The sequence below is a fragment of the Oncorhynchus keta genome, chromosome 26, assembly GCF_023373465.1.
Source record: "Oncorhynchus keta strain PuntledgeMale-10-30-2019 chromosome 26, Oket_V2, whole genome shotgun sequence".
Classification (NCBI taxonomy): Eukaryota; Metazoa; Chordata; class Actinopteri; order Salmoniformes; family Salmonidae; genus Oncorhynchus; species Oncorhynchus keta.
Genome location: NC_068446.1, coordinates 28527901 through 28554444, shown reverse-complemented (window position 1 = coordinate 28554444; position 26544 = coordinate 28527901). Strand labels below are relative to the sequence as shown.

General features: G+C 42.7%; 2 protein-coding genes across 4 annotated transcripts in view; both read right to left on the bottom strand.

Annotated features, from left to right (window-relative positions):
- Positions 1-4073, bottom strand: part of LOC118371587 (ubiquitin-conjugating enzyme E2 R2-like) — a 36625-nt gene extending 32552 nt beyond the window's left edge. Inside the window, exon 1 of the mRNA XM_035757106.2 lies at positions 3428-4073. Coding sequence (XP_035612999.1) covers positions 3428-3607 — 180 coding nt within the window. The 5' untranslated portion in view covers positions 3608-4073. The remainder of the gene's footprint in view (positions 1-3427) is intronic.
- Positions 4074-4773: 700 nt separating this feature from the next.
- LOC118371586 (AP-3 complex subunit delta-1-like) overlaps positions 4774-26544 on the bottom strand; it is a 35101-nt gene continuing 13330 nt past the window's right edge. Inside the window, exons 12-34 of one of the 3 annotated variants that reach the window (XM_035757103.2) lie at positions 24378-24523; positions 22598-22746; positions 22084-22314; positions 21696-21930; positions 21459-21604; positions 17362-17515; positions 17072-17143; positions 16381-16456; positions 16004-16197; positions 15302-15375; positions 13391-13541; positions 13153-13287; positions 12672-12725; positions 10912-11007; positions 10520-10657; positions 10008-10055; positions 8920-8940; positions 8327-8516; positions 8104-8192; positions 7863-7948; positions 7561-7682; positions 7222-7301; positions 4774-7080 (exon numbers count right to left, since the gene is read on the bottom strand). In XM_035757103.2, coding sequence (XP_035612996.1) covers positions 6985-7080; positions 7222-7301; positions 7561-7682; positions 7863-7948; positions 8104-8192; positions 8327-8516; positions 8920-8940; positions 10008-10055; positions 10520-10657; positions 10912-11007; positions 12672-12725; positions 13153-13287; positions 13391-13541; positions 15302-15375; positions 16004-16197; positions 16381-16456; positions 17072-17143; positions 17362-17515; positions 21459-21604; positions 21696-21930; positions 22084-22314; positions 22598-22746; positions 24378-24523 — 2783 coding nt within the window. In that variant the 3' untranslated portion in view covers positions 4774-6984. The remainder of the gene's footprint in view (positions 7081-7221; positions 7302-7560; positions 7683-7862; positions 7949-8103; positions 8193-8326; positions 8517-8919; positions 8941-10007; positions 10056-10519; positions 10658-10911; positions 11008-12671; positions 12726-13152; positions 13288-13390; positions 13542-15301; positions 15376-16003; positions 16198-16380; positions 16457-17071; positions 17144-17361; positions 17516-21458; positions 21605-21695; positions 21931-22083; positions 22315-22597; positions 22747-24377; positions 24524-26544) is intronic. The other 2 variants (XM_052480491.1, XM_035757105.2) reach the window with 2 other exon arrangements.

Genomic DNA, 26544 nt, shown 5'->3' with positions numbered 1-26544 from the left:
ATTTATCACGGCATAATGCTATGCTAGGCTCTGCTGGCAGCAGGCAACATTTTCACGAAAAAAAGAAAAGCAACCAAATTAAATAATTTACCTTTGAAGAACTTCAGATGCTTTCACTCAGTTAGCATTTCACCCAGTTAGATAGCAAATGTTCCTTTTTTCCAAAAATATTACTTTTTTAGGCGAAATAGCTCCCGTTTCTTCATCATGCTTGGCTGAGAAATCAACCGGAAAATGCTGCTTTTTTCAAAATTTGCTCCATAATATTGACAGAAACACGGCAAACGTTGTTTAGGATCCATCCTCAAGGTGTTTTTAACATATATATTCAATAATATATCCGTCGAGGCAATTGGTTTCTCATAAGAAGCGATTGGAAAAATGGCTACCTCAGTATTTTACGTGACATTTTCCGCGGGAGACACCATGTGACCACATGCTATATATGGCTATATATATGGTATTCTTCAATGGGAATGCATAAAAAGACGTCACAATGCTGTAGACACCTTGGGGAATACGTGGAAAACGTAAGCTCATTCGTAGCTCATATAATGAGTGTAACGAATGTAGCCAAAGATTATAGGGTCCCCTAGGAAACACTTAACACGTTGGTTCCTACCCTTTCACAATAACTCCTCCCTGGAATTTTCATTTGTTGTCATGTCAAACATTATTCAAATATTCTAACTATATAAATTAAAATAATCATTATATTGCCATGATTGGTCCTTCTGTGGCTCAGTTGGTAGAGCATGGCGCTTGTAACGCCAGGGTAGTGGGTTCGATTCCCGGGACCACCCATACGTAGAATGTATGCACACATGACTGTAAGTCGCTTTGGATAAAAGCGTCAGCTAAATGGCATATATTACATATATATATGATTCCAAGGAGTCATTGGCATGAGGCGGTTTTAAAAAATGCAGCACTTCCTGGTTGGATTTTTATCTGGGTTTCGCCTGTAACATCATTTCTGTGGCACTCACAGACAATATCTTTGCAGTTTTGGAAACGTCAGAGTGTCTTCTTTCCAAGGATGTCAATTATATGCATAGTCAAGCATCTTTTCACGACAAAATATCTTGTTTAAAACGGGAACGTTTTTCATCCAAAAATGTAAATAGCGCCCCCTAAATCCAAGAGGTTAATACATAGAGTTAGGGGTACTATCGACATACAGATGAGTTTGTTTCTACTTGCCTTTGCTGAGAGGGACACACAACATCTGCAGGTTGGATGCAAAGTCAGTTAAACCCCAGTGAGAGAAAAACCCACATTTTCAGTCTACAAGAAACAAACACGCCATCGTTTGAGTGTTTACATTCCAAATATCAATAAGAAAATATATGTAGGTATTGAGACTAGGCTATAATTCTAGGTGCTTAGAGTGACAGCTGGGCGATATACTGTATTTGACGATATACCGGTATTGATGCATGAACCGGTTTGGGTTTTTACTTTACCTTTAACGGTATTTTACTTTTTGTTTCCTTAAATGTGATACTCTGTGTTTAACGTTGACTTTTATAGTTTACTTCGCTACTTGAGTCATCTCTCCATGCCGCTTTCCACATAGACCTAGCCCCGCCCCGTCACTCAAGAAGCGCATTTGTTGTTCCTCGACCACATGACACTTGCGTTCAGTCTGCATGGTCAATACAGCACATTTAACAATGTTGATAACAATGATGTTCACTTTGCTTCTTAATATAACTCCACTAATGTTTATAATTACACGATTAGTTTGTTTCTAAAATATGCAAAAAGCTAGTTTGTATTTTTCTTAACAAGTTGGGCCTAAATCTTATTAGCCGCTAATGCTAATCACTAGCTAGCTAATACATTTACTGAGTCAGACCTATATTAGTATTAGCTATACAGCCTAATACTAGTGATGGTGGAGACCTAAATCAGCATGTTGTTTGTGCCACAGTTTCTTCTAAGACGACGAGGAATTCACAAAGCAAGAATAATAAAAATACATAAAGTAGCTAAAAGAAAACATTAAATATAGCCAAAGATTATAGGGTCCCCTAGGAAACACTTAACACGTTGGTTCCTACCCTTTCACAATAACTCCTCCCTGGAATTTTCATTTGTTGTCATGTCAAACATTATTCAAATCGACCTCTATTATATTCTAACTATATAAATTAAAATAATCATTATATTGCCATGATTCCAACAGTTCACTCAAGTGTTTTGCTCTAAATCACAAATCTTAATCGTAATTGCAACATTTGGTTAAAAATAAGGCCTAGATTGTTTGCCCATATCGTGCAGTCCGTGGCAGTGTGGAAATGCTCTCAAATGAGTGTAGGAAATGCAGAAATGTATGAAAATGCAGAAAATGATTAAAACAATCAGAATGGAGAAATACCTATTTAAAATCACGTAGAATGTATGTTGCCACCGTCCGATCATGCACTACTTATAAAGCAAATTTAAAAACGGTCCATTTTATTTTAAATACTGTGATATATATTGGCCCTGTCACCCAGCACAACGTAGTCTATTTCAAACAATATGGACAATGCTACCAGCTGCTATTGCTTAACTATGAAAACGAAGGAACTGTTTGATGGCTTATAGAGATCGGCAGCTAGTCAGCTAGTAGTTCTAAAAAACGGAAATAAGTTACCTCTGGTTAGTTCAGCCATTCCAATGGGGGAAATAATGGGGTTTTGGGATAAATACATAAAATAAGGTCTGAGGTTAACAAAGGCTTACGAGATATTATACGTTTTGTTCTATGAGGTCATATCAGTCAGTTAACCAGACCTTTATGAACTATGAAGACGTTACGTGCTTGTTTGGATACATAAATGCTTCATAATTAACTAAATGTGATCTCGGCGTATCCAAAAAAAACCATTAATTACCCCATAAGCCTTGGCCAACCAGCCAGTTAGTGCCAACAAATAGACACCATTACTATTGCACTATATAAGAAAATACAATAGAAATAGGTCCGAATTGATCGTTATCATTATGAGCAGATGTGTATCCACGTTTCTCTCTGCCCCATGGCAAAATGTGTTGGCGGGGGCACTGGAGATGGGTGTCGGGGCCCCAAATGCGGTAGTCCGGCCCTGCTGGATACAGTGATATAAGTTGACAATGTCTGTTTCCTCCAAAGTTTTCCATGAAAACGTTAACATGTTTTGTGGATCGTCACATGTTGCTCGAGCTGGCCATCTCAAACTAAGCCGGGTTGGTTGTCAATCGTTAGCTACGTCACAACCAAAAGTGACAAAATAGAACTCTTCTCGCCATAATATTTTCATACGTTCTACTGTAACTCAGGGGCAAGAGACCACTGACCAGGCACAATTTGTTTTGGTTAACCAAGGTTGGACAAAACTGCAATAACTATTTGAGTGATTTGATGGCCATCTTAAATATTCAGCAATTCCATACTCACCTTAAAATAACCTCCCTCGTAGTGAGTATTTGGGGGTCCAAATATTGCAACTTCCCAGTTGTACAAGTCCGACTCGTCCACTAAAGTTATCCTGAACCCTTCAACTGGCTCATCTTGAAGACTTTTCATCTCTAACATGAGTGCTTTTTGGGAACTGGCTACATGATGTCCATGAGCCATAGTCCGCGACGATCTGTATAAACAAAAACCTATCTAGACCTTTTTAGAGAACAAAGGTAGTTATCTAATTCCACCACAACCAACCCCTGAGAAACCTTTTGATTGTTCACACGTTTCCTCACATCTACAAAAATGTCGTCTGTTATTACGTTCACGTTCGGTTCTCTTCCACTGTGATCGAACAAACCAACGCGTAAACCTCTCGCTGACAACCAACCCACAAACCCAAAGCTAGCTTGCTACAGTAGTTACTCCCTGTTGTTGATCGTCATTTACCGTAAAACAGAATTGCTCGAAGTAAATTTGAGTGGTCAAAGCAAACTAGAAAACAAACAAATTAACGGCTGTCTGAGTAGGGATCTCCCCTCCTCAATAATACAACAGTAGCTACTTCACGGTGTCGCCACTAAAGTCGCTCAAGCTGGTCCCACAAAGCTTGATGCTATGAGTTGTGAAGTGCTCGCAAAGCTTTCTGGGAGTTGGTGTTAATTGAAAAGGCACAACACTTATTCGGCATTAATAGTTTAAGCAATGTTAAAATATTGTTTCGGTCTGCATTTGAATTATTCAGAATCATGAAGCCCGAAACGTTAATATTTTAATCTCGTCAAAAAATATATATGTTGGGAGTGTTTTGTGGTTGCAACTCCACTTCTTTCCATATGGGAATTGAAGTTAGACAGTACCTACACACAGCCTCCAAATCACTTAGGCTATATTGACATTTATCATTTAAAGGCACTTGCACACATAGAAAGAATATGCAGTTTCACACAGAGTACTGTATTAGTTATTGGGGAAGGCAGGTTTTTGGGAAAGGCCACTCTCGTGCATGCTGAAGTGAGATGTTGGCCAAATAAATATCCTTGATAAGGTAGTATTTGCATATCCTTTGAATATACAGCATGTTTGATACACAGACACCATATATAGTGATAATATGTGAATAAAAAGCCTGAAATAATTATATGTGGGAGTTTATTGGTTCACCTTAACAGACTACAGCAGCTCAGCCTTTATTTCAATTTGGGTAGACTTCTCTGTTCTAAAAGTGAATGTTGATAGTATATGACTAATTTTGTCTTGCTCATGTAGTCCCCTCTTAAAACATATTACATCATATAGCTGGAGAATAGACAATGAAGGAGTTGGACCAGACCTTCAAACAAGGAGAAATTAGAATATATTTTAATGTCATAAGCCAAACTCCGCAAGATAATCACTATAATTGACCAGAAAAAAAGTATTAAGAAAGTGGGTAGCTTCTCTGAACTGTATCACAAGACCTTTTCTTCTCTACTCCTCTCAGCGCCATGACACCAAATAGAACCTCCTTCGCCTGATGTTAAATAATTCAAAATATTCAAAGATATCATTTGAATTGTATTAACTTATAATAGATAAAAATACAACTCCATCAAAAACTGTAGCATGATTCATTCAACTTTCACTTCATATTAAAAAAACTATAAAAGAAAAAGACAACCAAGAAATGACATGGGAGTTTTGTATGTGTGTGAGTGTCCTTGGATAGGGGAAATATATATATATATATATATATATTTAAGTATACATTTCCTAATCATGCAAGATACACATTTTTATGAAATACTCTGCACAGAACTTTTTAATTAGTACAACGTATGATTACAAGTAATTTTCTCATTGCCATTCTATAACTTAAATCAATCAAAGCACTTTTCCAGGAAGGATATGGTTTTGTGGATAACATCCCTGTATGTTCTTCACTTTGTACTCACACTAGCATGGTGAAGAAGAAACTCATGGAATGGCTCATCTACACTTGTAAGAAAGGAATGCGGGTAAGTTGGAATACTAACAAAACATGATGGGATCAGTTTAAAGTTGCTACTACATCGTGCTGGACCAGGCAGTGAGACGCGTTGAGTGTAACTAGACAGCAAGTACCTCTGAGCAAGTCATGAAAGGAAGAAGACATTTAAATGATGACCATTCATGTTCATCATTATGCCAATGCACATGTGGCAGCAGGGTAGTTCTGAGAGAAGAGAACACTGAAGTAACATTGGTTTATGACTGTATCAGTGACATGTAGGATGTATTGTATAGGGCGAGAGTGGCACAGACACAAGAGGTTTGAATGATATGAAAGACAAACGTCTTGACTGACGACTAGTTGGCTTTCTCAAGAAAGATACAGTAAACAAGAAGCCACATTGGTTAATACTGATTCAAAATAAAATGTATCAACTAAGTACCATTGATATCCCAGAATGAATTATGACTAGAATAGTCTTCCATCCCCATAGGTGATCTCAAACTAAGCCTATCAACACATAGGATAACTTTAGCAGTTAAGTATGGAGAGGCGCTAGCTGCAATATGTGATAGCGGGCCTTCATTTCCCACAAGTTCTATATTACTTTGTCACTCATTTCAGATACTGTAGACATGTCTGAGGCAAGAGAGAGTGGCAGATGAGCAGTACAATACCCTTCCACGATTACAGCATAATCAAAGCGATAAAATCATACAATTGTAAAAAGACGCCCTTTTACCCATGTCTATAATAAGAGACAGAAGCCGGACAATGTTCACTTTTGGAAAAGGTTGCAGAAACATACTTTTTCGAGGAGTGCCAGCGTGTCTAAGTTCTGACCTGGTCAAAGTGTAACCGCCTGCATTCTCTTTTCCCAATAAACTCTTAGTGTAACGTTCCAGCTCAGGCATTTAAAATTCTTATAGGGATTGATATTTTCCTGTGACACAGGTCAAACTGAAGCTGAGCATAGTTGAAGCATGGAGCAGAGACACCAGAGGGTAGGTCAGTCTCCTTCAGACATGAGATCAGGTCAGGTAGGATTTAAGCTTAGAGCAGTTTAAAGTTGACATGACATTTCCAACTTGGGCCAGTCAGAAGAAGTCACACATTCTACAGGACTAGAGAGGAGAGTAGCAGTAACACGCTGATGTTTAATGCAACGGGGGGAAAGGCGGAGACTGACGTCAGAAAACAAAAACAGCAAAAAACAAAAACAAATCAAGACAGTGAAAACACAATTCAACCAACAAAAAAAAAAACTCCAGTTGTCAGATTACATTACATGACCGTCACAGACTGTAATGACGATGAGAGAGAGAGTGGAGGGGGGAGCAGGGAAAACCAGTTTGAAACTAAAAGCGCACAGAGGGGGTTTGTATAGAGCAAATCAGTGAAGGAGAAAGAGCAGTTCTGAGTGCAAGAGGGGCGTCAAGGAAATGTGTGATTCTGAGGACTAATTAATAGGGTGAACCTGGGAGTGCCAGCCGCAGTGTTTGTAACATGATTACATGTGTTTCAGTGAGGGAGGGGTTGAGCAGGGGGTAGGGGGGCACCAAGGGGCTGTCAGACACAATCAGCATTGAGAGAAGGTCAGCTTGATCTCATCCAGCACATTCCTAAGCAGCCCCGGCTCGTCACATTTAGCATCGATAGACACGGTCTGATCAGCCTGAGACGGACAGGGACACAGACAGACAGAGAGGGCAAACGTTACAAGGATGTCTGAGGAGAAGATCTCATTTGAGTAAAATGGAGACCAATATTTGGATGTCTGGCCCCCTGACTGACAAGGAGGAAGGGAGCTACTTACAGTTTTGACCAGCAGACACACATGGTGACCCTGGATTGACCTGCTGTACATTGAGGCACAGGAATCAATCCTCTCCACCACTGGTTGAGACAGGAACACAACCGTAAGCTCATTAAACAACTCAAAATCTAAAAGGTCTTTATTTACCACATCATGTTAATGTTCATTCAAAGAGGGAGATTTCTGCAAGACGACACAGTGAACTACAAATCACCTCAATAAATATGTCCACTCTCCACTTAATACCTCCCAATGCCCAACCCTATACCCCTGTATTCCCCAGTCCCTATTATATCCCACACCTTCTCCCCCTGTATTCCCCAGTCCCAGTGTACCCACCAGAGAAGTGGTGGTGGAAGCAGATCCTAGCCAGTAGATGGTGGAAAGGCTGGTTGATTCCCTCCAGCTTCAGAGAGCTTCCCTTGAGGTCCCCTGACTCCAACAGCTTAGCATACGCGTCACTGTAAACAACAACAATCACATTCACTACGCATCACATACTAGCTCACAAGCAGTTTAATCTTAAGTTCAGATCAGGGCACAGCACACTAAGCCAATAGCTCCAAATCTACAGTTAGGTAACGTTCATTATTATTAAAACAGCAGAATGAGGTTCTTTGGGGACAGCTAGCTGCACTGACCTGTAGCAGGGAGTGGTGATCAGGTATGAGGTGCAGGTAAAGTGCAGTTTAAAGTCTAGTTTCTCGTGAGTGGAGGAATCCTCAGTCTGTGGGAGAACATAACAGCAGAAGGTTAACAATACACTTTTACAAGTGAGGAAAAAGGTCAGTAGAACCTTGAGCAGTGAAATAGACTGTACCCAGAGTCAAAGAGGGATAGTGGGGGAATGTGAGGCCTTTGTGGAGAGCAAGACTTACTCACCTTGACTATGAAGGTGAGGGTTCCCTTCAGTTTCTGAGGCATCACAATGCTCTGCACTGAGAAGATGAACCGTGCCTCGTTAGAGATCCCTGAGGAACAAGAGAGAAAACATTGATTTGTTTGGATGTAAACTGGGAATGGGAATATTTGGATGGGAATTTAGCTCTTATTTCAACAAGTTTCCATAGCTTTTTCCTCCTCCCAGTCTCTCCTGCTTCCTCACCGGGGGGCAGATGGAAGGGCACAGTGAGGCTGTCATGTGGGCCGGCTCCCTCAGGCCGCTGCAGCTTGGAGTTGAGAGAGTCCATCACATTGAACTCCATGGACTTGATGAAACTGTCACACTTATTTTCAAAGATGACAGAGACCACCACCTGGCTACCGTCTTGCAGGTTCCCCTGGATGTCACACACCTAAAGAGGGAAAGAGGGATGAAGCGGAGGTCAACCCACTCCGTAGCCAGCAGTGTTCACACAAGGAGCCCAGCAAATTGACTTGCATGCAAACCAGCAAATCGATTCAACCACTCCAATCCCAACATGAATCCCATGTGATTTTTATGAAGCAACCTGGAAACAGCACTGATAGGACACTAGAATTATAACGTCACACACTCAAAGAGGATGCCCCTGGCTTATGGTGTTGTGAATAACAGGGTTACATTTTCCAATATACACATCTCTGCATAACAGCTTGGTTATCACAGGGTGATTAAGCCAGGGTGCACAGTCTGAGAAAAAGCACAACCACACAGAACATCTAGAAGATTCTCCTGTAAAACCCATAGCCTGCAGTTCATAGAACTTCAGCCAATACCTCATCAGCATCCTGCTTCATCTTGAAAGAGAGAAAAATAGGGAGCATAAGGAGGGGTCCACTTACAGTATATACAGTGCATTCGGAAAGTATTCAGACCCCTTGACTTTTCCCACATTTTTATGTTACAGCCTTATTCTAAAATCAATCTACACACTTCAATCTTGTTCTCCCATCTCCACAGAGGAACTCTGGAGCTCTGTCAGAGTGACCATCAGGTTCTTGGTCACCTCCCTGACCAAAGCCCATTTGTATTTTTCTTGAAGACCCCATATGGAAATGCCCAGTTTTGTATCTACCCTTTGCATATTTGGGTCTATGCGTTTGTCCAGCTGTGAGGAAGAGTCTTTGTGGTTCCAAACTTCTTCCATTTAAGAATGATGGAGGCCACTGTGTTCTTGGGGATCTTCAATGCTGCAGACATTTTTTTGGTACCCTTCCCCGGATCTGTGCCTCGACAAAATCCTGTCTCAGAGCTCTACGGACAATTCCTTCGACCTCATGGCTTGGTTTTTGCTCTGACATGCACTGTCAACTGTGGGACATTTTCATAGACAGTTTGTGTGCCTTTCCAAATCATGTCCAATCAATTGAATTTACCACAGGTGGACTCCAATCAAGTTGTAGAAACATCTCAAGTATGATCAATGGAAACAGGATGCACCTGAGCTCAATTTTGAGTCTCATAGCAAAGGGACTGAATAAGGTATTTCTGTTTTTAATTTTAATAAAGTGTGCAAATATTTCTAAAAACCTGTTTTTGCTTTGTCGTGATGGGGTATTGTGTGTAGATTGATTTTTAAATCTATTTTAGAATACGGCTGTAACGTAACAAAATGTGGAAAAGGGGAAGGGGTATGAATACTTTCTGAATGCACTGTATTTTATATATATATATATATATATATATATATATATATATAAAATACAGTGCATTCAGAAATTATTCAGAGTCGTACCATTGAGATATATATATATATATCTCAATGGTACGACTCCACCCAGCTCCAATATGAGCGGCTATAGAAGATACACAACAATAGTATACTTCTCCAGTGGACCCAAGCGTCTCGCTCCATCCCACTCACCATCTTGATGTAGGAGTTCTCAGCCAGCAGGGCGTAATTGGACATGGGCTGTAAAGAGAGAAGAGCCTGGTCAGTTCTCACTCAATATGCAAACAATGGAACTAGACCCAGGTCTGGACTATGTATATATGCTATTTGAGATAGGGAGTGTATACACACTGCATACTTGACATACTTGTGTCAAATGAGTGAAGGTAGGGAAGTTTTATATGGACAGTATTGTGGGGGCACAACTAACCTGTACCCCCGCACACCGACTCGGTACCCCCTGTATATAGCCTCGTTATTGTGTTACTTTTTTCTTAAGTTTATTTGGTAAATATTTTCTTTACTCTTCTTGAACTGCACTGTTGGTTAAGGGCTTGTAAGTAAGCATTTCACAGTAAGGTCTACACTCGTTGTATTCGGTTCTTGTGACAGATAAAGTTTAATTTGATTTGATTTATGACTTGAACGTCCAGTGGACAGGGATTGGACTGAGTGGACAGACTAAAAGGTGATTGTTTACTGACTGGCAGAGGCTCCTCGTCCTCCACCGTGCCATTCTGCACAGACTCCTCTCTGGCTCCATCGCTATGGTGACGATGATGGTGCTTCTTTTTCTTGTCCTTCTCCTTTTTCTGCTTCTTCTTCTTGTGCTTGGAGGATTTCTGAGAGGGAAACAAGCAGGGGATGGTGTAAAGGGCAGTCTATTCAGAAAGAGGGAGGGAGAGTTTCTGTGCTCAGACAAGATCTGTCAAAATACAGTATCCTGTTGCGCTAGTCTTTAATGTAGAATCCTTAGTAATGAATGATGCTGTCGTTTGTATGTGTATGTTTTGTAAGGTTTATAAAACACAAATTAGTAACAGCTGAGATTTCTGTCTCGTGATTCTGACATCATCAGTAAAGTGGAGTGACTCACAGTTTCTTCAGGCTCAGAGTCTGGGACCACGGCATCCACACCAGACGCAGCGTCAGGAGTGGAGGCAGGGGGAGCGTCTGTTACTGCTGCGGCCTCCTGTCACCACACACACAGCCCTCAAAATGAGTATGGACATATTTAGGAGGATTATTGACATACAACACGCTGTCATTTATTGATCATTGTCGTGGAAGATTCAGAATTTGTTGGTAACATATGTAAGATGTTTAATATTCATCAAATGTGTGTAAGTTACTTCTCATCAGAATGGTATTTTTGTATAATACTGTGGCGAGGTTGCAGTTATCTGTTCTATGTCAAAACTAAGTTGCATGGGCCACAGAGAGGGGAGAGGTCAAAGTGTCATCATGTGTAAACATATATTTTACTCCCTACCCTTTTCTAGTGGGGAAAGAAGGGTGGCAGTGTCTGGAATCATTCTATGCTCCCTCTAATGTTGCTTTTATCTTAACCTATAGCCTCACTCTCCTCTCCGTGAGTTTGTCCAGGAGGTTATATTTTGAGTTGGTTGTATCTAAATGACAATTTGATATATGCCTGTTGATATGGAGGATTTGGTTTATGGTTCTGGGGTTTGGGAAAGGAGACAAAGCTGAACGATGAATTATGTCTATGCTGTCTGACTATATGTGTCTTTGTTATTAAAGGAACTCAGTGGCATTGTAAGGGGGCTCTCAGAGAATTCACTGAGAGACACTGAATTTATCTGAGAGTCACAGGATTGTGATAGAGCTCATATAATTAAAGATGGACTTTTATAACTAACTCTGACGTGTGTGTGTGTGTTGTTTGCTCCCATGATTTGGTAAATAGAGGAAATTTCCACGACATCATATATAAGTACAGGTAGTAGTAGTTTGGGTTAGTCATAATTTGTGTGTTGTTTTGAAGTTGTCAAATCCTGACATTGTTCCAATGGACCCATTGTCGATAGCATCCCTTCACATCTGTACTTAAATGGAACAATAATCGACTCAAAATACAGAAATACAGAAACATGTTCTGACAGGATGTGTGAACTGTGAAGTCACATTTGGGTGACTGCTAGACGTAGCTTATTTCCTGAGGGCAGACAGTTGGTGTGGTGTAAACACAAAATAAACACGCAGAGCCCCTGAACAATGTATATCTAATGATCAGATTCTGCTTGAAACAGTCCCATACAGTAGTTCAGAACAGAGGACAGAGAGTGTGGGGTCACAGAGCTAAACTTTATGAACTAGCCTGGCTTTAAACTGAATACTGTACTGTTGTCATTAGTCTTCCACCTGGTCTAACAGCTGCTCTGCAGTTACACACGCACAGTCACAAGCACTCAGTATGTAGTAAAAAACACTGCCTATATGTAGTCCTACTACACATGAAGAGCTGTGCTACTGTTGCATTGGTTTGATAGGAACAACAAGAACCGTCAGCATGATTCCAGACACTGAGGCCCCTGCACTTGACAACAACTGTGACCCCACCACTGACAAGAAACAGACACATCGAGCAAAACCAAAACAGAGAACCAACACTAAGAAACATGACAACCCCAGAATGAGTAGGGTTACGTGACCTCAGAAAGAGAGGCAGTAATGCAAGGGTGCAAGAGAAAAGTGGATGGAAGGAAGGAAAGAACCACACATGGCGAAGAGGATCAGACAAGAGCAGAGGATAGATGAAGAGGTACTGTTAGAACACAAATAAATGACAACAAGGACAAGGAGTGACTAAAAGAGAGAGAGGGGGAACTCAACCTGAGGGTCAGAGGGCACTGGAGCATTTGAGAGCCAGAAATCCAGATCTGAAGCCTACAACAGTGAGGGAGGGAGAGGGAGCAAGAGCGAGGGGGGATAGAGAGGTTAACATTTTAGCACTATCTCTTCATGAAAATGGATACAGAGATTACACTGTTATTTTCATGAATAAATCAAGTATTTCAAGATAGCGACTAGACATACTGCAATCTTAAATACTGATTGATACTTGATTTAATCTTTATTGCTGATAGGATGGTGAGGGGGCTTGAAAGAAGCAATGACAATGATTGATAAATGAAAATGACCAAAGAAATGTGTTTGCTTGACAGATTATTTTATATAAATTTAATTAAATCAAATTCTTAGTTTAGTTAAATTATTTAGTGTCAGCTTTAATTCTTCAATATCCTACACAGAACAACATTGTGCAAATCTTGTCCCTGTAAAAAAGGTAGTCCCTCCCTTTGTGATGTCATACCTCTGGTGTGGAGGCAGGAGGCTGGGCTGCCACATCGTTGGTCACTTTTGATTGGACAGGCTCCTCTGACCCAGCCTCCATAAGATCCTCCCCTTCCTCTTGTTTGTGTTTCTTCTTCTTCTTCTCTTTACCCTTCTACAATGACAAAAAAAAAACACTCCTTAAGACAATAAGGTCACAAAAAACAGAAACATCAGTTATGAAAAATATTCCAAGGATATAAAGAATAGGGCCTCACCTTACTCTCCTTGTCCTTCTTTTCCTTCCTGCTCTTCTTCTTGGGCTCTGAAGTGACCTCCAACCCCTCCGCGTCCTCTATGGGGCTCTTGAGGACCTCATCGGGACGGTGTGTCCTAACTGGCAGCTTCTTCTCGCTGTCTGCCAGGGGCCTGAGAGCACAGAGAGGAGACACATAAAACCACAGCCCTGAGTGTACATGGTGATTCTGGTCACACTACAGCCATCGGCTATGTCTCAATAGTCATAACTAGCCTCCTTTCCTCCATGACCACTGATCTGGGAGGAAAAGACAGGGTAAAAGCAGCATGGTGAAAACCTATCCAGTCGATTCACTTACCAATGCCAGTGAAGGAAAGGAGATTAGGAAAGGAAGCTAGTTGAGACAAGCCCATCCACTCAGGTGCATGACATTTCAAACGCAAACTTGCTCAGCACAAACCTTCATAGCCATTCCTCAGGCAGAGCTGGGAAGTCAGGAGGGAGACCACCATTAACAGGTTTATCCAAGATCAGAACTGGATTGAGGCCTCTGTTGGTAACTGCAGTAACTGAGTATGTTTACATGCACAGTAATAATTTGATATTAAACTGATTATGGCAGCAGGCAGATTATGCAATAGTCATGTAAACACTACTCTGCTTATCTTAAATCAGCGAACAGTCAAAATCAAAGTAAGTATATGCCGATTAAAACACCTGGTTTTCTGAGCAATCTTTCAAATTATTAGGACATTTAAACACCTTAAATCGGCGTTCTGGCAGTGTATTTGATCTGCATGTGCTAGCAGCAACCGAGCGAGCCTCCCGCTTTAGCGAGAGTGAAGTGAGTTCGGACCAACTGAATGGATGTGTCTTTGAAGTAGTTTACACATTCAAACTTTATATGTCCTCAGAATAGTCACTGGGGTAGAATGTTTATTTTGATAGGGGAATTTCTGCATTGATCAGAGTGACATCAGGTAGATGGATTTCAGATGTGTCCATGTAAACAGGATTGTGTGACATTTCTCTTCTTGCAAAGCATGTAAACGTTTTATCTCGAACCATTATATTAATCTGACTATCCACAACAATCATATTGTTACCATACTCAGTAACTAACGATTAACATTATGTTGAAGAAGATCCATGGATAGGGTGAGGATTTGATTTGGGGATTTGACTAGTAAAAACAACAGTAGTTATCCATGATTAGTAATGGTGATTGAGTCATGACTTGAGAAAATCAGCAGTTCCACTGAGAAATCTATAAGCTCTCATCTTATCACATCAATCTGTTCATGTTAGTGAGAAGTGAGAGAGCTTTTCTTCAGCTCCAGCCACAAAGCGGGCACATTAACAGAGTTTTGTATGGAGGGAATGCTGATATTCTGAAGTGAGCTTGTAGAAGGTTTCAAATGGAGGAGGGGTGAGCAGGAGGAGAGAGTGTTGTTGAAAACAAGGATCAAACTTCAAACTGTAAAAGTCACATCATGCCCAAACACAGAGAGACAGAGAGAGACACAGACAGACACAGCGAGAGAGACAGAGAAAGAGACAGACAGAGAGAGAGGAAGCAGATCAGTCAGTCTTGAGTCCAGGCCCAGACGGGGCTTCTCCTGAGGCTGGGAAGGTACTCACCTGTGAGATGCCACCAGCAAACTGCACAGTCAGGAGAACAGATGTGTGTGTGTGTGTATGCATAAGAGAGACCGAGGGGAAAAAAACAGAGCAGAGCACAGCGAGAGGGAGTGTGTGAGGATGAAGAGGACCAGGCCAGCACCAGCCTCTCATCAGTGGAGCCAGGAAGAGATTATACACCCCCACAGAGTAGACAATAACACAGCCAGGTTATATATCCTATACTTTCATACTAATCCATTAGTGGACATCTGTAATACAATGAGAGGTCAGTGATGAGTTAACTCACTTGTCCAGGTCGATGTTCAAAGCTTTGTGGGGGTCGTTGGGATCTTTGTCATCGTCATCACTGGGCAAGGCATTCTGAGAAAGGAAGAGAATGGAGTGACAGAGCAAAACAATTGCATATGCGATTATTATCGAAGGTATGCCACGTCTATTATCTGCAACACTCTGAACCACCTATGAAAGTGCCTGGCCTCTCTGCCTGGCCTACTGTACACCACTGGCATCTCTGCCTGGCCTACTGTACACCACTGGCATCTCTGCCTGGCCTACTGTACACCACTGGCATCTCTGCCTGGCCTACTGTACACCACTGGCATCTCTGCCTGGCCTACTGTACACCACTGGCATCTCTGCCTGGCCTACTGTACACCACTGGCATCTGCCTGGCCTACTGTACACCACTGGCATCTCTGCCTGGCCTACTGTACTTCCGGCATCTCTGCCTGGCCTACTGTACACCACTGGCATCTCTGCCTGGCCTACTGTACCTCCGGCATCCACTTCCGGCATCTCTGCCTGGCCTACTGTACACCACTGGCATCTCTGCCTGGCCTCTCTGCCTGGCCTACTTTACCTCTGGCACCTCTGCCTGGCCTAATGTACCTCTGCCTGGCCTAATGTACCTCTGCCTGGCCTAATGTACCTCTGCCTGGCCTAATGTACCTCTGCCTGGCCTAATGTACCTCTGCCTGGCCTAATGTACCTCTGGCATTTCTTCAGTGACGATGTCCACCATGTGTGCAGGGGTGATGTCCTCCTCACTCTCTGGGCCCGAGTCCCCCCTCCTCTGCCGGCCCTTCTCCCTCCTCTTCTTCTTGTCCTTCTTCTTCCTGTTTGCCTTGTTTTTCTCCCGACGCTCCTCTTCCAGCTTCACATATTGGTCTGACATTGGCATCCCTAAACCCAACGGGAGGGAAAAAGGAAGAGAAAGAAAGAGGTACAGAAGAGGGGTTTAGTTATGACAGAGGCGAAGAGAGAAAGAGGGATAAGGGTTAGGTTTGGAGTCCTGTGTGCAGAGCCACTGACTGATACACTATGTTGAAATCAATTGGTTATTAAGTAGTGGCCAGAGTAACTGACCTGGGACTTTGAGAGGCACACTGAGGTCAATCTGCACCACTGGAATGTGCTCCACACCAACAGCCTCCTGGTATACCTGCGCACACACAATAACATAGGGATGTCAATGGGCTTCTAGTCAATTTAATTCTTTAGATTCTAAGACGTTGGGGGATGGAGGTGCTAAGCGGACATATGGAATTGTTTTAAGATGGTCATACTATGGATAACTTAGCTATTTGAGTTAGAATTGTAGGACCCCTTTAGGTGTACGTGTGTATATACACACAAACCATTTTTTAAAATAAAATATTGATTTTGGCCAGTACTACTAAAGCCCATAGAATAACACATTCACAAACGGCAGAGGGTGTGTGTGTTAACCCACCGTCATTGAAAATAAGAATGTGTTCTTAACTGACTTGCCGAGTTAAATAATGATTAAATAAAAGGGTGGCTACTTTGAAGAATGACAAAAACACTTTTTTGTTAAGTACATGATTCCATGTGTGTTATTTAATAGTTTTGACATCTTCACTATTGTACAATGTAGAAAATAGCATAAATAAAAACCATGAAATGAGTAGGTGTATCAACTTTTGACTGGTACTGTATATTGAAGTGGTTTGAAATGTGTAATGAATTACATTTCTGTAAGAGTCAGGTTAACACATAAGACGAGCTGCCGATTGGGTGATGATGCAGTGCGTACCTTCTGAGAGGACGGGGAGGCCTTGATGTAGAAGGGGTTGTTGGCCTGCTCTGCCTTCCTTACTTCTCTCCTCTGTTGGGAGGGAGCAACAGTATCAAGTCAGTCATATTATGAATGAATATGAAAATGCTGTGGTGTTTACCGGTGTACCTCTTCAGTGTCTGACTGTTATAGGATCACCAAAGATTTAACAACAGATTTAACAACAGATCAACTGTTGAAAGAATTGAGGAGCTCGTATCTCAATGTATACACAGCACGGATTATTGGCTTGTAAATTCCCAGCTTACCTTAGCCAGTTCCTTCTCGTCCACTTCAGTGTAGCGTGGCTTGGTGTGTCTGGACTCCTCCTTGGCAAACACAGCCTTGCCCTTGGTCTTCCTACCCTCATCCTCAGACTCACTCCCAGACGGAGGTTCATTGATCCACGCATCCAGGTCCAGACTGGAGACAAAACCAAGACAATAAATTGTCTGTCCGTGTTTATAAAATTGTACCGAATCATCCCGTTTTTTTTATATGGTATGTCTTTACTCAAATAAAAAGCTACTTTACATTAAGCTACTTTGCATTACCTAAAATTGTCCAACGGGCTGCATAAAGTACACTGAACAAAAATGTAAAACGCAACATACAACAATTTCAAAGATTTTACTGAGTTACAGTTCATACCGTGCATTTGGAAAGTATTCAGACCCCTTGAGTTTTTCCACATCGTTACGTTGAATACATTTTTCCCCCTCATCATTCTACACGCAATATCCCATAATGATTATAAAAACAAAATAAAAATCTAAAACAGAAATACCTTATTTACATAAGTACAGTTGAAGTCAGAAGTTTACATACACTTATGTTGGAGTCATTAAAACTAGTTTTTCAACCACTCAACAAATTTCTTGTTAACAAACGATAGTTTTGGCAAGTAGGTTAGGATATCTACTTTGTGCATGCACAAGTAATTTTTCCAACAATTGTTTAGACAGATTATTTCACTGTATCACAATTCCAGTGGGTCAGAAGTTTACATACAGTCATGGCCAAAAGTTGAGAATGACACAAATATTAATTTTCACAAAGTCTGCTGCCTCAGTTTGTATGATGGCAATTTGCATATACTCCAGAATGTTATGAAGAGTGATCAGATGAATTGCAATTAATTGCAAAATCCCTCTTTGCCATGCAAATGAACTGAATCCCCCAAAAACATTTCCACTGTATTTCAGCCCTGCCACAAAAGGACCAGCTGACATGTCAGTGATTCTCTCGTTAACACAGGTGTGAGTGTTGACGAGGACAAGGCTGGAGATCACTCTGTCATGCTGATTGAATTCGAATAACAGACTGGAAGCTTCAAAAAGGAGGGTGGTGCATAGAATCATTGTTCTTCCTCTGGTTACCTGCAAGGAAACACGTGCCGTCATCATCGCTTTGCACAAAAAGGGCTTCACAGGCAAGGACATTGCTGCCAGTAAGATTGCACCTGAATCCTACCCATTGGCTTTGCTGCTCATGCATTGAATCTGCTCCTCAAGGACATCATGGCACTGAAGACAATGCATACCCTCTACAAGAGAGCCAAGGAAATGGTTAGGTATGTGAAGGGTCATCAAGTTATTGCAGCAATCTACCTCACTAAGCAAAGTGATAAGAATAAGAGCACCACATTGAAGCTGCCCAGCAACACCCATTGGGGTGGTGTTGTCATCATGTTTGACAGTCTCCTGGAGGAGAAGGAGTCTCTCCAAGAAATGGCCATATCACAGTCTGCCAATACAGACAGCCCCATCAAGAGGATCCTCCTGGAGGATTGATTTTGGGAGAGGGTGGTAAGCAGCCTGGAACTCCTGAAACCTATAGCAGTTGCCATTGCACGGATTGAGGGAGACAATGCCATCCTGTCTGATGTTCAGACTCGGCTTGCAGATGTAAGAGAATAAATCTGTACTGCCCTGCCCACTTCACTGTTGCTCCAAGCAGAGGAAACTGCAGTTCTGAAATACATCAAAAAGCGTGAAGATTTCTGCCTGAAGCCCATACACGCCGCAGCGTACATGTTGGACCCCAAGTATGCTTGCAAGAGCATCCTGTGGTGCAGAGATCAACAAGGCCTATGGTGTCATCACTACCGGGCCTCACCACCTTGGCCTGGATGAGGGCAAGATTCTTGGCAGTCTGGCAATGTACACTTCCAAGCAAGGGCTTTGGGATGGAGATGCAATATGGCAGTCGTGCCAACATATATCTCATCAGCTACCTGGTGGAAGGGACTTTGTGGATCTGAAGCTCTTTCCCCTGTTGCCTCCATCATCCTCCAAATCCCAACAACATCAGACGCCTCAGAGCGCAACTAGTCCTTGTTTGGGAACACACACCCCAAAGCACGCAACAGGCTTGAAAAATAGGTGGCCATCCGGGCAAATTTGAGGCTTTATGAGCTTGTTCAGGATGGCTCGTTGTCAAGGTTGGAAGGTGAAGATGAGGCCTCAGTCTGATGTTCAAGAGGTGGACATTGAGGTCCAGGGAGAAGACATGGAAGCCTGAGAGGAAGACAACCAAAGATTTTGTTTCTAGACTATCATTTTACAGATGCATGTTGAAAACGTTTGTGGGAGATGCTATGGATCATTCAGTATTCCCTTTCTTTTGTTGTTCAGTGAAATCATCTCATTTAATTAAAGTTCAATTCACAACTAAATTGTTTTAAAAATATTTCTATTGGAAGGATTTAATCATTTGCAATTATGTGTACTTATGATAAGATAAAAGGTTTATGTTTCTGTCTCCATAAGATATGGTAAATATATCCAATGCCAAAAACATCTACATTTAAATGGTATGAATATTAATTTGCATACATTTCCCCTAATTCATATATATTCCCGTTAATTTCCACAGAAAGTTTCCACCTCTGAATATTCCCCAAAATGTGCAACCCTAGTGGAAGCATCATGCTGTGGGACGTTTTTCAGCGGCAGGGACTGGGAAACTAGTCAGGGTTGAGGGAAAGATGAACGGAGCAAAGTAGAAAGAGATGTTTGATTTAAACCTGCTCCAGAGTGCACAGGACTTCAGACTGGGGTTCATCTTCCAACAGAACAACGACCCTAAGCACACAGCCCTATCCCATCTGGACGAAAATAATGCCTATCTAAGAATGCTGTTCATTGACTAGCTCAGCATTCAACACCATAGTACCGTCCAAGCCCGTCATCAAGCTGGAGGCCCTGGGTCTCAACCCCACCCTGTGCAAACGTGTCCTGGACTTTCTGATGGGCCGTCCCCAGGTGGTGAAGGTAGGAAACAACTCCATTTCGCTGACCCTCAACACTGGGGCCGCACAAGGGTGCGTGCTCAGCCCTCTCCTATACTCCCTGTTCATCCACGACAGCGTGGCCATGCACGCCTCCAACTCACTCATCAACTTTGCAGATGACACAACAGTAGTGGGCTTGATTACCAACAACGACAAGACAGCATACAGGTTGAATAGGCGCAACAGCGCCTGTTCAACCTCAGGAGGCTGGAGAAATCTGGCTTGTCAGCCAAAGCTCAGATTAACTTTTACAGATGCACAATTGAGAGCATCCTGTCAGGCTGTATCACAGCCTGGTACGGCAATTGCACCGCCCTCAATCGCAAGGCTCTCCAGAGGGTGGTGCGATCTGAACAACGCATCACCGGGGCCAAACTACCTTCCCTCCAGGACACGTACAGCACCCGATGTCACAGGAAGGCCAAAAAGATCATCAAGGACAACAACCGCCTGAGCCATTGCCCGTCCACCCCGCTATCATCCAGAAGGCAAGGTCAGTACAGGTTCATCAAAGCTGGGACCAAGAGACTGAAAAACAGCACCTCAAGGCCATCAGACTGCTAACCAGCAATTACTAACTCAGAGGCTGCTGCCAACATTGAGACCCAATCATTGGGCACTTTATAAATGGATCACTTGTCACTTTAAACCATGTTTACATATGTTACATTACTCATATGACATGTATATACTGTATTTTATACCATCTATTGCACCTTGCCTACGCAGCTCTGCCATCGCTTATCCATATACTTAAATGTACATATTCTCATTCACCCCTTTAGATGTGTGTATTAGGTAGTTGTTGGAGAATTGTACTGCCTGTATTCTCTAAAACGACATTGGAGGCGGCTTATGGTAGAAGATGATTAAATTATCTGGCAACAGCTCTGGTGGACATTCATGCAGTCAGCATTCCAATTGCATGCTCCCTCAAAACTTGAGACATCTGTGGCATTGTGTGACAAAACTGTTGTGTTCAGATTGTTGTTCCGTGTAGAAATATATTTCTGATGTTGTGTATTACTATAAGCTTAATTGTGAGTAGGGGAGAGCGGCAGGCAGACTGACCCTTCAGGAACAGGCACTTTCTTCTGTGCCTTGGGGGCCACAGGGTTGAGCTCTCCAGCAAACAGAGCTGTCACCTCCTCAGCCACCTCCACGTCCTTCTGCTGCAGCTTCTGGATGTACTTCACCAGTTGCAGGATGCAGGAGGCCTGGGGAGGGGAGCACAGAGAGAGAAGTGTACTGGAAAAGGTATTCTCCTTTCAAACGCCCAATAGCCCCGAGGTTAACCATGTGACTCACCCTCTCCTGCACCTCCAGGTTGTCACTCTGGACAAACACAGGCAGCCTGTCAATGAGCAGCTGGCTGGTCTCCTGGGCCACCTTGCTGTCCGCTGGCGCCCCCTCCTGGCCGCACAGCACCGTAGAAAACAGCTTGGCAGCGTTCTGCACGTACACGGCCTGGATGTGGCCCGGCAGGGTGGCCACCTTGGGACGCAGCATGGCCTCCAGAGTCGCCATGGGGTCCTCCAGGTGTCTGGGGAAGATAGGAGGATGGCACAAGATGAGCCAATGATACAGGGCTGAACTGGCATGATTTTAGCTAGTTTGACTTAGTGGAAAACATTCTTGCTAAAAACCGTATGTGTCTGCATGTGTTCTTGTAGAGGAGGATTGGATGAATACATACTCTGAGAACTCTCCACAGATCCAGGCGGCGGCGTAGAGCACCTCACAGATGCCGCTGTGCTGTGTGTTGCCGGTCAGCAGGTGGGCATTGTCCAGCAGAGTAGCCATCTGGGCCACGGCGAAGGCTCGGATGGCTTTCACCCGGATGGCAACGTCCAGCATCTGGGAGGCGATGAGGTGGCCGTGCCGCGTGCCCTCTAGACGAGTCAGCTCCACCAGGATACTGATGTACCTGAGAGACGGAAACAGAGACAGGCGGTCAGACTGATGTACCTGAGAGACAGGTGAGAAAGTCAGTGGAAGGTAGGCCCCTAAATGGCAGGTAAACCCCCAAAAAGAAGATAAGTAGTGGGCCAGTACGATGCAAAAACTTTTGTGAATTATTTACAGCAAGACACATTACTGCAATGCGTTTTGCCTCGTGAGCCTTCCAACTCTATTTGAGAGACACGGAGACTATGAATCTAAAAGAATCAGAGACCAATATATTTGCCCTGCCAGTAAGTTGTGCTGACCATTCAAAGTTGGTGATGTACTGGTAGTTGCTCTGGCTGCAGATGTCAATGATCTTGGTGAGCAGCTCATCTCTGTAAGTGGTTCCCTCGGCTTTGTCCACGTGCAGCATCAGCTTCTTCACTATCTCCATCAGGTTCTTCTTGGACACCTGGGAACACACCAATGAGTAGTCAATGAGAAACAAAGCAATGGGGACATCAGAAACTGTACTGTGATCAGGGAGGCATTAGGCTATACACATACAGTACCAGTCAAAGGTTTGGACACACCTACTCATTCAAGAGTTTTGCTTTATTTGTACTATTTTCTACATTGTATAATAATAGTGAAGACATCAAAACGATGAAATAACACATTTGGAATCATGTCGTAACCAAAACGTTAAATATTTTCAAAATATATATATTTCAAAGTAGCAAACCCTTTACCTTGATGACCGCTTTGCACACTCTTGGCATTCTTTCAACCTGGAATACTTCTCCAACAGTCTTGAAGGAGATCTCACATATGCTGAGCACTTGTTGAATGCTTTTCCATCACTCTGCGGTCCAACTCATCCCAAACCATCTAAAATTGGGTTGAGGTCAGGTGATTGTGGAGGTCAGGTCATCTGATGCAGCACTCCATCACTCTACTTCTTGATCAAATAGCCCTTACAAAGCCTGAAGGTGTGTTTTGGGTCATTGTCCTGTTGAAAAACAAATGATACTATCCCATCTGGTTTAGGCTTAGTGGGACTGCTGGTAGCCATGCTGGTTAAGTGTGCCTTGAATTCTAAATAAATCACTGACAGTGTCACCAACAAAGCACCATCACCATCACATTCTCCTCCATGCTTCAAGGTGGGGACCACACATGCGGAGATCATCCATTCACCTACTCTGCGTCTCATGAAGACACGGCGGTTGGAACCAAAAATGTGGACTCATCAGACCAAAGGACAGATTTCAACCGGTCTAATGCCCATTGCTCGTGTTTCTTGGCCCAAGCAAGTCTCTTCTTATTATTGGTGTTCTTTAGTAGTGGTTTCTTTGCAGCAATCAACCCTGAAAGCCCGATTCACAGTCTCCTCTGAAAAGTTGATGTGTCTGATACTTGAACTCTGTGAAGCATTTATTTGGGTAGCAGAGGTAACTTGATCATAGCGCTTGATGGTTTTTGCGACTGCACTTGAAGAAACTTTCAAAGTACTTGAAATGTTCCATATTGACAGACCGTCATGTCTTAAAGTAATGATGGACTGTCCTTTCTCTTTGCTTATTTTAGCTGTTCTTGCCATAATATGGACTTGTTTTTTTACTAAATAGGGCTATCTTCTGTATACCACCCCTACCTTGTCACAACACAACTGATTGGCTCAAACGCACTAAGATGGAAAGAAATTCCACAAATTAACTTTTAACAAGGCACACCTGTTAATTGAAATGCATTCCAGGTGACTACCTCATGAAGCTGGTTGAGAGAATGCCAAGTGGGCAAAGCTGTGGTCAAGGCAAAGGGTGGCTACTTTGAAGAATCTCAAATATATTAAACACTTTTTTGGTTACTACATCATTCCATGTGTTATTTCATAGTTTTGAGCTCTTCATTATTAGTAAAAATAAAGAAAAACCCTGGAATGAGTAGGAGTGTCCAAACATTTTACTGGTACTGTAAGATATCAATGAAATTCGGTTTTTGAGCTTAGGGCATTTGTCCATGAGTAGATATAGGTGGTGAAGACATGGGGGTAGGGTCAGTGTGTATTCAATGACCGTGTGTTATGACAGTGACAAGCACCATGCCGTAGAGCAGGTCTAGAGCCCTCAGGCGGATGGACTCGTCCTTGTCATCCAGACATTGGAGGATGAGGTCCTTGTGGGACTGGACAGACTTGGGATGAGTCTTCAGTATCTTGGACATGGCCAGCAGGCCCAGGTACTTCACTACGAACAGAGACAACACACTCAGTGGCCTGGACACTATACACAGGGCCTTCTATTCTACTTCCACATGCACTAGAGTAGCGTTTCTGCACTATGGAGACTGGTCCACGAGCAATACATCATGCCTTTACACTCTGTAGTATACATTACCTTATGGCTATAGCCTGCCTCCCAGTACTCAGGGCCCTAGACTTTTTACACATGATTAAATTACAGCCTTATTCTAAAATGTATTAAATACATGTAAAAAAAAATCTCAATCTACACACGACACCCCATAATGACAATGCAAAACCAAAGTTTTATAGACATTTATGCAAATGTATATATATATATATATATATTTTTTACAGAAATACCTTATTTACATGAGTATTCAGACCCTTTGCTATGAGACTCGACATTGAGCTCAGGTACATCCTGTTTCCATTGATCATCCTTGAGATGTTTCTACAACTTGATTGGAGTCCACCTGTGTTAAATGCAATTGATCGGACATGATTTGGAAAGGCACACACTTGCCTATATAAAAAGGTCCCACAGTTGACAGTGCATGTCAGAGCAAAAACCAAGCCAGGAGGTCAAAGGAATAGTCCGTAGAGCTCTGAGACAGAATTGTGTCAGCCACAGATCTGGCAAAGGGTACCAAAAAATGTCTGCAGTCTTAAATGGAAGAAATTTGGAACCACAAATACTCTTCCTAGAGTTGGCCGTCTGGCCAAACAGAACAATCGGGGGAGAATGGCCTTGGTCGCTAACAGAGCTAGAGCTCCTATGGAGATGAAAGAGCCTTCCAGAAGGACAACCATCTCGGCAGCACTCCACCAATCAGGTCTTTATGGTAGTGGCCAGACAGAAGCCACTCCTCTGTAAAAGGCACAACAGCCTGCTTGGAGTTCGTCAAAAGGCACCGAAAGACTCTCAGATCATGAGAAACAAGATTCTCTGGTCTGATGAAACCAAGATTGAACTCTTTGGCCTGAATGCCAAGCGTCACGTCTGTAGGAAACCGGGCACCATCCCTACGGTGAAGCATGGTGGTGGCAGCATCATGCTGTGAGGATGTTTTTAAGCGGCAGGGACTTGGGAGACTAGTTAGGATAGAGGGAAAGATGATGAAAACCTGCTCAGGACCTCAGACTGGGGCGATTGGTTCACCTTCCAACAGGACAATGACCTTAAGCACACAGCCAAGACAACTCAGGAGTGGCTTCGGGATAGGTCTTTGAATGCCCTTGAGTGGCCCAGCCGGAGCACACACTTGAACCTGATCGAACATCGCTGGAGAGACCTGAAAATAGCTATGAAGTGACGCTCCCCATCCAACCTGAAAGAGCTTGAGAAGCTCTGCAGAGAAGAATGACAGAAACTCCCCAAATACAGGTGCGCCAAGCTTGTAGCGTCATACCCAAGAAGACTCAAGGCTGTAATGGCTGCCAAAGGTGCTTCAACAAAGTACTGAATAAAGGGTCTGATTACTTATGTAAATGTATAGTCCCCCCCCCCCCACACACAGAAAAATTTTAAGCCAGTTTTTGCTTTGTCATTATGGGGTATTATGTGTAGATTGGGGGGGGACTATTTAATCCATTTTAGATTAAGGCTGTAATGTAACAAAGTGTGGAAAAAGTCAAGGGGTCTGAATACTTTCCAAATGCAGTCTGTCTCCACTAGCCGCTCTCATCCACTGAAACCTCACGGATTACATTACAGACTCATTACTGTAGGCCCGTGTCACTATCCTGAATGCCTGTTTTATATAATTACACTGAGAATCAGATTTTTCACTTTGAAGGCAGTAAACAACTTCTCTGATAGGCCGTTACCTATGTGGCATCGATATTATTCCAAAATATTTATTCTGTCAAAATTGACTACAAAGTGTAAATAGGATACATGTCATAGTCACTCTCATCCAAAACGGAGATTTACGAGATAATTACGAAAGAAATGGTACGTCACGGAATTAATGGGACCATACGTTTTCCTTGGGTTTATTTCAATCCTGCCCACAGCACCCA